Below are 15438 nucleotides of genomic sequence, written 5' to 3'. Positions count from 1 at the left end.
CCGAAACTGGACTGTTTAAGAAACCCCTCTCTTGTCATCTGTTTTTTTCCTTCTCGAGTGCATCACTCTTGCACAGTAAAGACTGACAGTGTTCATTTAAGGTAAGTGTGAAACTGCAAATTGTCCTGACTGTGGTATCACATCACATGTGGACTTGAAGCACAAATCATTGTGGTGCCAGCCCTCTTTTTCCTGCCACAAGCCATCAGTAGAGAGAGAATGACAAGCTGTGGTCTCCTGTCACTAATGTAGGCGGGGAGGCAAGAGCATCCATGATAAAGCATGCATGCAATGACAGCAATCTTACCAGTCACTGAGGGTATCTGAGTGTTCAGCTTAAGAATTACATACAGAAAACTAGAGCTCTTGGTTCCAAAATTATACCTTTTATTAGACCAACTGGGAAATCACAAGAAAATTATCGTTTTCTGCAGGCTTTTGGGATCAAAGTCCCTTTGTCTGGCTCTGGGGAAAGAATAGATGGTACAGGATGGTAAAAAGTCCCCAACTTAAGAATTGGCATTTTAACACTGTTTCAGCAACCCAGTTGGAAAGTTAAGAAGAAGATTACACGATGGTTTAAACTGTTTAGGAGTGATCTTTAATTGCCTAGGCCTATTGATTCGGGTGTATAAATATAAAAATACGTGAGGATTGGGAAGAGTCTGTGCCTGCCTAGGTACTCTGTGGGCAAAGGCCCAGTCTTTCTGGCTGGGTGACAGAGTGCCATGGACCTGTAAAGAAGAGCTTCTGTTTGAAAGGAGGAATGATTGCCTAGGGACTGAAGTGTCCTGGAGAGAGGGATTGCATGTCTAGGAAATAGAGGGTCGGGTACACATGTGCATCTTTTGATTGTTTTGTACCTTAATTAGCGGAAGTGTAAATACCTCGTTAAGGTGGTGTTCACAGTAAGCATGCTTTAAGACCCTATTGACTGGATCACAGGCTTTTGGCAAAGGTCCAGTTTAACTTTCTAACCTGCGCCCTGTTTTTTGTGTTTGGTTTTTTCTCAATTTTATCCCCTCACTTCAATGAACACATCCGTTGTGGAAGCCAAGTTAGGCTGTGGCTGAGGTCCCATTCATGAGGACTAATCCCTGCTTCCCCTTTGCCAGATGGAAGCCCCTGCTCCCATTCTCTGGAAATATCGGTAGCAGTACACGAGCACAGGCTCCTCCGTAACTGCTTAATTAGCAAGCTTGCTGTTGTGTGGGTTTCATTTAGCGCTGGGTAGCTGGGGTCATTGAAAGTGACTTCTCCAAATTGTGCTCTGTTGATTGTGGGTGCGGTATGGGTTTTTTCTGAGTTGTTTTCCTGCCCAGATTTTCTGTTGCAAATATCTTCAGACACTGTAATGCTTCCTAAGTGGATTTTGGACGGCGAAAGAAACGACAGGATCCACTCCAGCTGAGTACATGGCAACCCTTCCTATTGAGGAAAGACGGTGTGCTGTCTTTCAGCAAAGTAGTCTTCATTTTTCAATTCTCTCTCCAAAAGCTCTCAAAGTTCAGGTAACGAGTATGTGTTGTGCTTGATGAGAACAATACAAAGTCGGCTTGAGAGAGTTAACTAGATGCTGTGCGCTGTTACGGCTGCACCCAAAACTGAGGACAGTCCACTCCAAAATCACATTTGTGACAACGTGAGACAAATGGAAGGACCCTGAAAGCAGCTGGCGATTCTGATCCTTCTCTTCTCTCTCTCTCTCTCTCATTTAGGCTGCTTGTTCCAGCTCTGCCACAGACAGCTTCTTCCTAGTGACACAAAGTTATTTATTGTCTTTGCTTCACTTCTCTAAGCAGAAAATGGAGATAGCTGTCCATCTTTTTGATCATTCTCGATTTGGAAGTGGAGGTTTACACCAATTTTTAACTGACTCTCTTGAATGCAACAGCACTTTCCAAAACTGTAACCTGAAAAAGTGGAATAAGTAACTAGGAAAATGTACTTTTTAAGCTTTATTTTAAATTGAGAATGAGTCAGCAGAGCAAGCTAGTTCTCTTCGGATACAGTGACATGGGTAGAAGTACTTTCTTTTCCAATCATTGTAGTGCTCAGTCTTAGAAACTAGCCAAATAGGAAAGAGCCCAGATAATAGTACTGCATTTCCTTTGTCCTCAAAAAGCAGTTAGTGAAGGAAGCTATTGGATTAGTCTAGCACAATTTGCCTTTGGAAACCCATGTTGTATTTTATCGTGTTTTTCTACCTACTTTCAAGTCTTTACCTTCATAGATTTCCATCAAAATCTGTTCTGAACCTTTGCAAGATTACTCAGGTCAGGCTAATAGATCTTGTGGTTGTTTGGATCACATTTTTTCCCACTTTTGAAATACAGGCTCTACATTTGCTATTCTTCAGTCGCAAGGTAACACCCTCATGTGATTAGTTTATCCTCCTCCGCATGTTCCTGTTCCCTCAGAATTCAGGAATGGAGATTAGCCAGGAAACGCTCCCCCCCCCCCCCCCGTGAATTGTGTGCACTGAGCTATCACACTGAGCCATGTGCAACTGGCTCAGTTGTAATTAGTACCGAAAAACAGTGGAGTAATGAAAAAGATGCTCTGATTTCCTGCATCTGATTACCAAGAGCAAAGCTTTCACATTTAACAGAAGTACAAACCCAATTACTCTAAAACAATACTGTTTTCAAGTTCTGAAGTCAAGTTCTCAGGAGGTAGGTAAATGTTAAAGTGAAGGTTGCCTGTGATTAGACCCTCTTACATGTACCTGTGCCCAAAAGCACGCATGCACACACACACATACACATGCGTGTATATTTATGTGAAGGTCTTTAATTTCTTGAGCGCACATTATTTTTCCATAGGACTTCATCATTCAGTGCATAGAATGGGCAAAATGCAATGGGCATTTATTCAGTAACTTTTCTTCTCAGTGTGCAACCTTGTGACTTCTTTACTGTGTACAGTTCAGTCTCTGCTCTGAAGGTAGATTTTCCTCCTGTGTGATCCTCCTCCCTATTGAATCAGCGTTCTGCCTCAACAATTCATGTATTTTCATAACAGTGTGGGAATGCTTGTCCAGCCATTCTCAGTTTCCACTTCAACACCCTGATCTCCAGTCCTGGTAATCTTGCTTCCCTTGGCTTCTTGGCCTAACCAATTCTAGCTCTCCTTCCAGATCCTGGTTCTTTGGCAAAACTCTCACTCCCTGTCTCAAGTAGCCCTTCATCCAAATCTAGTCTTAAGCCTCACCCCCTGGATTCCCCTGGTACCTTGTCCTAGTATATTCTCTGAGCTCTTCCCTGCAGTGTCCTAAGTCTGGCACTTGTCCTCCCTGCATTTGAATCAGACTGCTTCCTCTTCTGCATTCGTTGAGTGCTAAGAGGCTAGTCATGGAGAGTACAAGAGGCAGGTCCCTAGTCCTGGTCTGCACTAGGTATCAGACCCAAGTATTGCTTTGCTCCTCTCGCTCTGAGATGGGGACAAGTGGGTTCAGTCATCACTCTGTGGGGGTGATGTCTTGTGTAGTCTGGTCCACACTAGTAGGTGAGCCTCAAGCTCACTCAGTGAAGATGCTGTTTAATTTTAGCAGCTTCTCTTGAGCACATGCCAATTGTACATTTCAGAGGCTGATACTTACCCAAATTTGGGTGATTTTTCATGGGTATAGCAAAAGACAAGCTCTTGCTGTACTTTCTTTCCAAATTTCCTCCTCTAGGAGAGAGGAGCACTGACACTTTCTAAAGGAAAAATTGCCAGCAGTTTAACACAGACATTGTTTTACTCTAGTCTTGTTTCTGTTCTTGTTCTGGGAAATTCCCATTGCTATTTTTGTGGGAGATAGGGGGCAAACAAAGAAAATAAAGATAGGCCATGACAGGGGGAAAAAAGAATCTCAAAAGGTTAAAAGTCTGGCAGTGCTCTATAAGCAACTGTACACAGGTCTTAAGATGGAAAATGTTGGGTAACTTTCTTGGCTGGACTGGTAACCTGCTTTTCAAGTGTATTGATAGTGTCATGATCGATGAGACATTGTTGGTACTTTGTAAAGTGCTTTGGAAACCTTTAGATAAGACAAAATGCTTGTTGTCATCTTTGGGAAAACTGAAGCACAGAGGTGGAGAAACTAGGCCAATAGTCAGGTCAGTGGTATCCTTCTCTCTTGAATTGCAGGCCCTTGCAGTAAGTGCTGGCATGCTGCCTCCGGACACAAGAATATAAGCTTCATCAAAATTACTGGGTATTCAGGGATTTTTGACACTACTGCAAGAGGTATTCTTTTGTTAAAAGAACTTAGCTTATAATTTTCTCAGTATCTGATTTTTCCCATTTATTCCAGTGATGAACTACATTTCCTGTACCCAGTCTCCATTCCAGTGTAATGGCAGGTTAACAAAAGCTCACATTTAAAGATGCTGAAGTTGTGCCAGATGGTTCCAAAAACCGTTTTGAACATTTGTGTGGTTTTTGGTATTTTTTTTTTTTTTTTTTTTACGGTAGCTGTTTGGAACAAGAACTGGCAAATTCTGAACATGCTATTCAGAGAGATCTGTTTTGACTGAGGAAGCAAAAATCATCTGCAAAACTCCCAGCATCCTCTGCATAACTGGAGCTATTTATTGCTTCTGTCGTGCTTTGCAGACTGCTGTACCTTGGCCACAGTAAGCCGTGCATGGACACAGCACAGAAAGCCAGAACGGTTTTGCTTGTAGGCAGAGATATCAGTGGAGGGATTTAGGGGACAGTAGAATGATCTTGAATTAAATCTCTCTTTTTTTCTTACATAAAACATGCCAGGAGAAGTTTTTTTAGCAAGATCTTTAAGAAGGGAGAGGGAAGAGAAACCACCAACATCTGTTAAGTAACCCAGCTCATCTGCTGTGCGTGGTGTGATGTCATCTGTGATTTTGCTGTTGCTAGGAGACCTTTACTTCTCTGGAATTGCATAGCAAGAGCATCTCTAGTTTAAAGAGGGGTGAACAATTAGAGAAATGGCAGAGCTGAGGCATATTGCCTTACCTTGCAACCCATGTCCTGCTAAATTGGATACCCCATGGGGGACTTGGTCATCTTCTGTTTTTTAGAACATTTACTAGTCAAATTCTGTTCTTTTGGGGAGGCTAACAGTCTTTTAAATTATGTACCTGCCTTTTAAAAAGCAAACCTGGCAGCTCTGTTTAAATTAAGAGACTAGTGCTGTCTTACACATATGTCTTGAGCAGAGGAAGAACAACTTGTCGTTGAGATCAAAAACTGAAAGACTGCAGACTTCCTAATGCACTTCAGCAAAATTAAAAACAAAATTACTGTTCGGCCCTTACTTTTAACTTTAACAAAACCTTGGTTGGGGTGACCTAGGTGGGGACGATCCTGCTTTGAGTAGGGGGTTAGACAAGATGACCTTCTGAGGTCTCTTCCAAGCCTAATTTTCTATGATTCTTGTGCAGTAGTATAAGACATATCATTGAACTTCATAAGAAGCACTTTAGTGTTGGATTACATTATCAGCAGAGATTGCCGTATAGTTTAAGCGGTGACATGGAGTCTGGACTCCACAGTTCTCTCAAATTTAATCACTGCTTTTGTGCATGACAGAAAATTGGGATAAAAATACTTACCCAGTTTTGAGGCACTGGAGTTGGCTTCATGAAGGTAAATCTGCTTTCCATATCTTCATACCAACAGAAAACCAGTTTGAGTACCTGGCTGAAAAAGATCACTTCGGGTACCCCACGTCCAATACTGCGGTTTTCCTAGTTGAAATGCATCCCGAGTGCACTTGTATTCTCATCCCAGGACTTAATATCCCTTGTGCATTTTGTCTCTCTAATCCTTTTAAAACTGCTTTTCTTAACACACAATATTTTTGGAAGCCAGAAATCGGCTTTCGGGGGCTTGATAGCTGTCCTGTCTCCTGACACCAGGATAAAGAACGAATTAAGCCAGACTGTTGGAATGTAAAATGTTGCCTGGGAATTAAGTTTCTGCAGCAGGGGTGGGGAGGAGTGGGAGCCGAGACAGAGCTGAATTTCTTAGACATTGCTTGTTTTCTGTCATATGTATTACCAGCCAAAGCTGCTCAAAGTTGAACTGTCTCGGAGTAGGAGATTCTGATGTGGGATGTGCTTTGTGCAGAGGCCGCTCATGCCATTCTGATGCATACCTTTCTGAAATGCAATGCTTTGGTTTGGATCAATCTTCAGCAGAGGAACATGAGATAAATTAGTACTTTTTTGAAGGGGGGGGCAGGGAAGCTGGAGAGGGAAATGGGGGGGCAAACTGTCATTAAGATGGTTGAGCTCAAACTCTCTCCCCTGTTGTCTAATCTTTTAGTAGAGGCTTTGAAGGTAACAGTTAGCTCATACATACTTAATTGGTTCATAAAGGCCAGCAAAGATCATATGTGGTATCTGTTATACTTAAATAGTTAGGATCAGCTTAATGGTTGGCCAGATATCAAAAATAGTGTAGATAGAGGATTTCTGGAGTTTACACATACATAATTAAAAAAAGAAAATTGTCATTTTGATAAATGGTGCTACAGGATCCACAGATGAAAGAAAGCTTTTGCTTTCATTTCCTCTCTAGGGCCTGGAAGTTCTGTAACAAGTTAAGAATATTAGTCAGCCCTAAAGCATTTTTAGCTCTTGTCTAGACTAAAGAGATTTCTTTACAACACTGCCTTGTGACTCGCCCGTGTTGTCTCTTATTCCCCCATGTCCTGAAGAGATTTTACTTAAGGGGCACCGTATGCTCCTCTCTGTACATAAAGAAGTCCAGAAAGCTGTCTGATTCCTTAATATCCCAAAAGGAAATGTCCTTTGAAGAATGAAAATGTTCAAAATGAAATATTCTATATGGTACTAGATGGATCATGAATTACATTAAATATTGAATCATTTGGCCCTAGTTGAAAGCCCAACCAAACCAGTAGCATATTAAAAAGGCTGTTCATATCCTAAGTACATGGGGTTCTCAGCCCCCAACTTGTGGACCACATCTAGCCCACCGAGGCATGCGATCGTGCCTGTGGGGCTCCCCAGAGGTCTGAAAATTGGTCAGGGAGGAGTAGTGGCAATTTATGCTGCCACCACTGCCCCACTTTCAAATTTCCAAGCCCCATGGGCTAAATAACATGGCTCTGTGCATGAAATCCTGCCAGCATGCAGGGAGTCAGGGCTGGGGCAGGGGGCCCATATCTGGTGCAGGGCTGAGGCCGTGATGGTGATGTGGTGTGTGGACCGGGGTACAATCCAGCATGCAGAGGGTGGTGGCACCCAATCTGGTGCACACAGGACTTGATATGGCCCCACAGATTAATCCTGCATCATGCATCTGGCAAAAGCTTGGGCACCACTGGTCTAAGTATAATGAATGGGATAGGTCCACGTTCAGTTTCTAGGAAGCGTGATTTTTGGTCGTTATCATATGCAATCAGCCCTTCAGCTGAAAGACTAATAATTAAATGTATCATGGAAATTGAACTACTATTTGGGAAAATTGCATCCTCAACTTCTGTAAGAAGCATGTTGCAAGAGCAGAGGGAGATTCTTACACTCTTGCTACCGACTGCATGTGTTTGGTGGGTTAGAGAGACCGTTCTGTGCAACTTCGGGGCCCGGTAATGAACTTGTCTCTTACGGTGCAGAGCAGTCTCCCAGATCAGGATTTTCAAAGCTAACTGTAGAAGATATAGAGGAAGGCAGAGTCAAAAGCATAAGCTGTTTCCTGTTTTCTCACCTTACCAGGTGAGATTCCAGTGATGCCTGAATTTTGGATCAGTTTTCCCAAGCACCATTTGCATTGTCAGCGGCTTCTCTTCCATGATAGGTCACAGATGTGGTTGAGATCGCCTGGTGTGGATGCTCATCAGCCTATGTTGGGCTCAGGCCTCAGCCCCTGGAATCTAGCAGAGGCAAGGCATTGTCTCAGGGTGGCATTCCCTGCTGGGAATAGGCCAGCTGCTTGTTCCCAGACAGTGTGCCAACTTCCCAGAATCTCTCATGGCTTAAGCACCCTCTCACAGATCCCCAAGGTAGTGGGCATCCCTAGTCATGTTTTATCCTTTCTTGAGCATGCAATAATTGTAACTCATTCCACACATATTGGCTAATGGCTTTGAAACTCTCTCTTGCTTTTTAACCTCATGCAGGGAGGAGACACCTGCACATATTTTCCTGCCACATTTCCTCATTGCTCTGGACTGGTGCTGAGTTTTCTGGGACGGTCCAGGATCCTTCTGTACAGTTCATTATTTGACATCTGGAACTTGGAGACTTTTCAGTTGAGCTTGCCTGGCTGGTTCTTAAGTAACCCAGCCTTTACTTTTCTCTTCTCCTGCCAAGATTTCTTGCATGACACTGTGAGGCTTCCACCTGTGAATCTCTTTAACCCCCTTCTTTTCCATTTTTGTTCTGCTGGGGAAATTTCCACTTTTCACTTTAGCAGGTCCCTAACGAGAACTTTCGTTCAACCGTCTTTCACTACACAGGCAATCTCCTTAGCATTGCATTTTCAAGTCAAGGCACAGTCACTGAAGTTAAATATTCTCCATTGTTTATAATCTGGGGATATGCTAAAGATCCTGTTAGGCAAAGCAGATGCACGTTGACATTGGAGCGTTTCGTGTTACAGCAGTTCTCAGAGTAACAAGCATATAGGAATTCTGGTTGATATCATGACATTTTCAAGTCAGACATGGGTTTCTCCAATCGTCACCATATGTTGCCTCCATTTATGTTTCCTAATATAAGTAGTCTCACTCATAGGAAATGAGATATTGACAGCTGCTTATGCAGCAAAATGCGTACTGGATTTGTTCACTTGGCCAGCAGAAAAAACATCTGCAACCAATCCAGCAGAAAGAGATCTGCAGAATATAAATCTGGGACCATGCAGTAGAAGAGGAAGGACAGAGAGGCAGTAGATCTGGGCTCTACTCTTTGCCCTGCCACAGTTTGAAGTTTTTAGGTGTAAGACTGACAAAAAGTTACTTACCTTTTCAGTGTTTCAGTTTTGCCATTGTTGGAATAGGGACAATATTTTCCTTCCTTCCACATATGCTGAGGCTTAAAGTAATACTTAGAAAGTACTTTGCATTTATGGTATGCAGAAAATCAAAGTTTTATTATAACACATGCTCACATTACATCCTCAGACAAGGAAAAGTTTCTAACAGGAATAACAAAAGCGTGAACTCCTACCATGAAGACAACTCTTTTTAAGAATAAAAAAGCACAGGCAGTAAAAAATATTCAAATACCCCTTTAAAGGGAAAGCATGACACAGGTCAGTACATCTGTATTAAACAGTCCCTTTCATACTTTCAGAAGCTTCAGCAAGACCTTTTTGCAGTGCACAAAGCTGAAGGATGATGAGCTCAGCAAAGGAAAGTCTGCAAGTCCCAGTGTTGCCAATTCCATCTTTTTGGTGGTTTTTTTTTCCTTGAAGCCGCAGTTCCTCAAGGTTTGAAACGGGAGAATCTTAACTTTTACCTAAGCAACACCGTTCCCTGTGGCAAAGCTTTAAAACCTGAAACGTAAATGTTCCAACACCAGAAGGCAAATGAAAAGAACAAAAAATGTATATCTTTAAAAATCCTCCTTAATGTGAAGACTTTTGGCCTTCAAAAGTCATCCAATTTTATATATATTTTTTGTGCTTAGGGTTGAAAATACTGAAATTGAATCCAACACCTGTTCTTTAAATGAAATAATCTTGGCTCCCATTTCTTATACATGCTTGCAGGTGCTGAGGATGTGGTGATGGCATTTTCCAGATCAGAGACAGAAGATAGAAGGCAGTAACTACGGGCATCTGAACAAGACAGAGGTGGAGAGGGCAATGAGATTCCCGAAGATAAAGGAGAGAATGGCTGAGCATTATCAAGTTCCTTTGCCCACCCCTAATTTTCCATGGTAGCCCTTCTCCTCCTTTTCCTTATTATTTTGCTTCCCTTTGCCCGACCCTCTGAACATCTCTCGCAGCCATCTGTTCTGGTATACTGTTGTTACTCAGCTGGGCTGTGTTCATCAAGGATGAATCAAGAGGTGCATTTACAATTGGCTCAAAGGGACAAGACTGTTTGTGATTGGCTAAAGGAAGACAACTTGTAAACTTGACCAATGGAAACCTTTAATTTTATTTCTGATTTTATTTTATACTTTTAAAGAAGTTATTTTCAAGATCTGGTGCTTATTTAGGTCATTGTTTGTGAATTTTAAGGGGGTTTGATTGGCTGCGTAGAACTGGAAACAAATTGTGATTGGCTGATAATGCAAATGCTTTCTCTCGATTGGCTTAAAGGTATTCTGCCGATATCAAAATGTTCATTGCAGAAAGCTGATGTTTTGGTGCATTGGTTATTACTTTACATTTATTGACTTAGGAGGAAAGAGACAAATGTGCTTTGCAATATTTATTATACATGTGCACACACGTGCTTTGCTTTTTTGATTGGCTTAAGAACAGTGTTTTTAATTTTCTGTTGGCTGCAGTGTTTCCCTTGCAATCAGTTTTTCCATATGCATCTGCTCTATGGCCTCTAGCTCTTTTTGGAGCATGTGTCGAAAGCATATTGACTTTAATAAGTCTACCTGTCTCAGCTGGAATGTAGAGAGCTCAGCAGCCCTGCTTCTGCTTCCCTATGGGCTGTGCAATGAACTCCTGCTGACAAACTGGGTATTCAGGTGGCTTTTCCCTTTGCTTCTGACAGAGGAGCAGTAGATAGTTTGCAGGAATTGCAAGAATATGAGATCTATGGCTCTGACATTAATTGCCAAATTTGTATAGAGTTATAAACGAGTTGTTTAAAATAGTACATATAGCTCTACTTTAACCCTTTAATTGCTGCACAGGATTTGGTTCTCCAGGGAGGGAACATTAACAACCATAAACTTGAATTCATATTGCATGAAAATGTAACAAACTAAGATCTTTATCACCTGCAATATCATATATGCCTCTAATACCTGCAACAATTCAGTTACTGCATTAACGGACCCAATTGTGAGTGTAGAGGTGATGCTTGCAGGTTCACAGACCTTGAGTGAAAGGAGAGGGCCTTAAACAAAAACCTGCCGAGGAATTCTGAAAGGTGCGTTGACTCTTCAGGAATCTATACACAGAATATTAAAATCCTGAAGCTCCTAGTGCTGCTGCTTAAAACCCAGCACTTCCTTCTCTATTTATGTGCAGTGAATTTTTACAATACTTATACCCCTTGCTGTGGGTTGCACTGATTTTTTTAAAATATTTCAAACCCTATTTAAAACAGAAATCCATTCATGTGTTCCCAGTTCCTTTCACACGGTTAACTATTTGGAGTAACAGCTCAGGATCTTGGCTGTGACGACATGACTGTTCTCTGGCAAGAAATGTCAAAGTTGCAGATGCTATTACAAACTTGGCGAATAAGAGAAACCAATGGATTATGTGTGAGAGAAGAGGGGACTCGTAAGCATGGGTGAATTATTTTGAACAAATAAAAGTTATGGGAAAAACTGTAATTCTGTCTGTTTAAAATGATCCTTTTGATTCACAGCAGCTTCGTGAAGTTTCACTGTAAAATGTAATCTTGTGCCCCGTTTATTTGGGCTGGATGAGATTTCCCTTATTGAAACAATACCAGCAGTGAAACCAATTGATTCTTAAAATTTGAACCATTTGCCTAAGAGGCGTTACAATTTAACTTTGGTGCAAAGGGGCAGCCCTTAAAGGGTTAATTTAAGGGGGTACATGTGTTTCTGGCTGCTAGCTGGAATGAATGGGCTGGATCGTGGTGGCCTGTCATTGTCAAGCTAACATGCATACTCCATGTGTATCTATGGCATTTCTGAGCTGTTATATCTTTTTAAGAAGAAAAGTGAAGTGTTTCTGTGGTTTAATCTTTTGACTAAAAATGTAACTGTTGGGGAAAATACAGTTTTTAATAGCTACTCTTGTTTCTTATTGATTTTTTTTTTATATATACATATAAAAAAATATATATATATATTGTGGTTATCTTATTGATTTGTTGTATTGGTAACTCAGCAAATGCAAATTATTCACTTTTTCTTTGAAAAGGTTTCCATGTAAAGACCAAACTTTGAAGGCTTAAGTAATTTGGTTAATAAGAGAAGGACCTCTGAAGTCAAGATGCTGTTAACAGGGTATTGTGAAATTCAGAAATCTCATCAAATGTATTCACTTCAGGTGATTTCTGCTGTCTTTTGCTTTGTATACTGACCCCAAGTAGCCTGACATCCCTATCTCTCTCTTCCTGGTGTTTTTTACATTAAAATAGGGCCAGAGGGTCGGTGATAAATAATTGATGTGTGCACTGGGGAGAGAAGAGTAGTTCTCTGGAACAGGCAATTCAGACAGAAGAAGGTTTCTAAAGTGTTTGTGTTGTCCTCTTCCTCCCCCTGAAAACCTCTTCTAACACCGTGGGGCCCAGAGATGGAACAGTGAAAAGCAGAAGAAACCAGCTTGCAGCAGAGCAAGGTGGGCTGATTTGGTCAGCCTACGAAACGCTTTCTCTAGCTTGGCGTTCAGTTTAGTTTTTTACTGGAAACACTTGCTGTGTAGAAGAGTGTAGGGTGTAAAAGAGATAGAGACGGGTGTAGAAGAGGTCCTTCACTGCTAACACTTGCTGATGAAGATGAGGGTTGTACAGGCTCGAAGCAGGGAGTGCTGCTTTATATTGAAAGACATCATTCAAGTGTAACAGACGCAAAGCAGGAGTGTCCATCAGACATATCTGAGGCATCCTAGAAGGTGGCAGCAGGGGTCTAGACATCACATTCCCCCTAGTTCAGATCAGAAATCCTTGGACAATCTCTGAGCAAGGACCTCTTCTATGCCCTCCTGATCCACTTTGGTTTATCCTTGAGACGCTCATCACGTATCCAGGGGCAGCACCAGCCTCTTCCCGGAGGGGTGGCTGGGGTGGGCTAGACAGAAAATTGCCGGGGGGGGGTGCACTATACATCTTCTGGCCAAACATACTTATTCAGCTGGGCCAGGAGCACTGCTGCAGGAGGGCGGGCGGTGGCCTGGGTACAAAAGCGGGGGTCTTAGGCGGGGTAAGGTGAATTTTAGGGTGGCTATACCCACCCCCCAGCTGCCCCTTGGCGCCACCCCTGCACGTATCCCAGCCATTCAAGCTTGATTTTACCCAGCTGAGAGGGAAATGAATTGACATGTGCAGTCGGTGGCAGTTCCAGAGTCTGGCTGAGGCTGAAGGACAACCTTTCAGAGAAGCAGGTTCTGCCTTTCTCTCATTACAGACCTCAGTTGTTGCTTTTTGAATATTTCCAGATTTGTCTTTGATCTCTTTAAATGATTGTGGCACCAGGCCCAGCAGAAACTGGCAGTGGTGTGTAACAACCGTCTCTGGAACTGCTGTCTTGTGTGTGTGTGTGTCTGTGTGTGTGTGTGAGATCTAGTATCTGAAATCATACACTTTTTTTCATTCTGGCTTCTATCGCAATTTCACTGGGCGCCTGTAAGCAAATTTATGAAGTACCTCTTCCTCACTTTTATCATCTAAATGGTATATTAAAAACTATCCAGAGATGTTGCAAAGCCCCTCAGATAACACAAGCACCATCTTTAATGCATTTTATGCATTGAATTTATACAACAAATGAAGAAGTAGTCTCTCACTTGATGGCCTATATCTTTCTTAGCTTCACTTGTTATGTGAATGTAGTGATTGTAAAACTGGCAAAATATTTACGGCCCTAGAGACCAAATCTCTGTTTATTCTCAGGACAGGATTCTTGATAGCAGCAGTAATTTTTCCCACCACAGTGTCTTAACCCTGACTTGGTGGGATTGCTTTTAGGGATGAGCTGGGAATTGAGATTTCATGAACCATTCATTCCTTCGCTTCCCCCAGGACTATTAAGGTTGTAAGTTATCACCAATTGCGGTGGGTACTCTAGCACTGTGGGCACTGGATTGCTGACAAGATAACGATGTAATAACCTTCACATAGTCTGCTGAACAGTCATCAGAGTTGACAGCTTTTGGTCAGCACTTACCTGGAACAGACTGGGAAGCAGCTTACGGGTAAAAAGATCCATCTTCCATGTTCAGTGGCAAAGGTCAGCTGTTAGTAAAGAGCCTTGAGGAACCTGTGCTGAAAAGTAGTGTTGTACTGTGTAGTAGTAGTAATAGTAGATGGGCATGGGGACGACTGGAACACCGAAGCGTTGCTAATTCGTGTATGTCACTGACTTCAGGTTGCATTTACATTAGTGCTCTTGGCTAGCCTGGAGACCCACGTGTTCAAACACCCGTATGAAACTTGCACCTCTTCTAGAGGCAGTGCTGGAGTTACCAGGGGCTGTGCATGTTTGTGTAATAATGGGATTTAGAAAGGTGAAAAGAAGAGAGCCATCAAGCTAGCCTTTTCTACTTCTGGCTACATTGGAGTTGGTGGCTGCTGCTTTGAGAACACTGTGACAAGCTTTTGACTTTAAGGATGTGAGATTTTTAATCTCTTCTTTTATTGTTTTAAGAAACTGGTTTTGCCTGTTTCTTTCCAGCCTCTCTCCCTCTTCCACAATAATTAGCTTCACCTCCTTTCTTCCACTGATGAGCAGGAAAATGTCTGTGAGCTGGGCCTGGTTTAGTTGCTTCAATAAACCTGTACAATGTGATTACTTAAAGTTGCATCTGAAAGCCGTTATAGCAGGTTGAATTTTCTACTTGTGCAAGTAAATAGTCCTAAGTTAAATAAACCAAATGCTTGCCAGGTACGTTTCTTCCTTATAGCTTCCCACTCCTCAGAACAAATACAGATTTGATAGATTATTTGTATGCTATGGATTTTGCTGGCCATATGCATCTGTGTAGCCTCTTCAGACTAAATTTCAGGTTGGCTTTTAACCTCCTTGTACCTGCCAGTTCTTTGAGTGCTGGACAACATACAATGGCCACTAGGGTCATTCATGTGAATGGAAAGTCGCAGTTCTTGGCATGTGGAGATTGTGTAGCTCAAATTAATTTGCTTCACCCCTATTCATAGCATCTCAGAATCATCAAAAATGAGGGTTGGAAGGGACCAACCTCCTGCTCAGAGCAGGACCAGCCCCAACTAGATCATCCCAGCCAAGGCTTTGTCTAGTTGGGTCTTAAACACCTCCAAGGATGGAAATTTCACCACCTCTCTGGGTAACCTGTCCCAGTGCTTTACTGCCCTCCTCATGAGAAAATTCTTCCCAATATCTAACCTAAGCTTCCCTTGGTGCCACTGGAGCCCATTGCACCTTGTTCTGTCATCTGCCACCACTGAGATCAGTCCAGCTCCATCTTCTTTGGACCTACCCTTCAGGGAGCTGAAGGCTGCTATTAAATCCCCTCTCAGTCTTCTCTTCTTCAAACTAAATAAGTCCAGCTTCCTGAGACTCTCCTCATAGGTCATGTGCCCCAGCCCCTGAACCATTTTCATTGCCCTCTGCTGGATTCCAACTATTGATGAGGTTG

At 42.3% G+C, this 15438-nt stretch overlaps 1 protein-coding gene across 1 annotated transcript in view; it reads left to right on the top strand.

Moving 5' to 3' along the window:
- Window positions 1–11897, top strand: part of CTNNBIP1 (catenin beta interacting protein 1) — a 38634-nt gene extending 26737 nt beyond the window's left edge. The window contains exon 5 of the mRNA XM_006276571.4: window positions 9709–11897. Coding sequence (XP_006276633.1) covers window positions 9709–9767 — 59 coding nt within the window. The 3' untranslated portion in view covers window positions 9768–11897. The remainder of the gene's footprint in view (window positions 1–9708) is intronic.
- The last annotated feature ends 3541 nt before the right edge of the window (window positions 11898–15438 follow it).

Source organism: Alligator mississippiensis, chromosome 13 (genome assembly GCF_030867095.1).
Source record: "Alligator mississippiensis isolate rAllMis1 chromosome 13, rAllMis1, whole genome shotgun sequence".
Taxonomy (NCBI): domain Eukaryota; kingdom Metazoa; phylum Chordata; order Crocodylia; family Alligatoridae; genus Alligator; species Alligator mississippiensis.
This window is presented reverse-complemented; position numbering and strand designations above follow the sequence as displayed.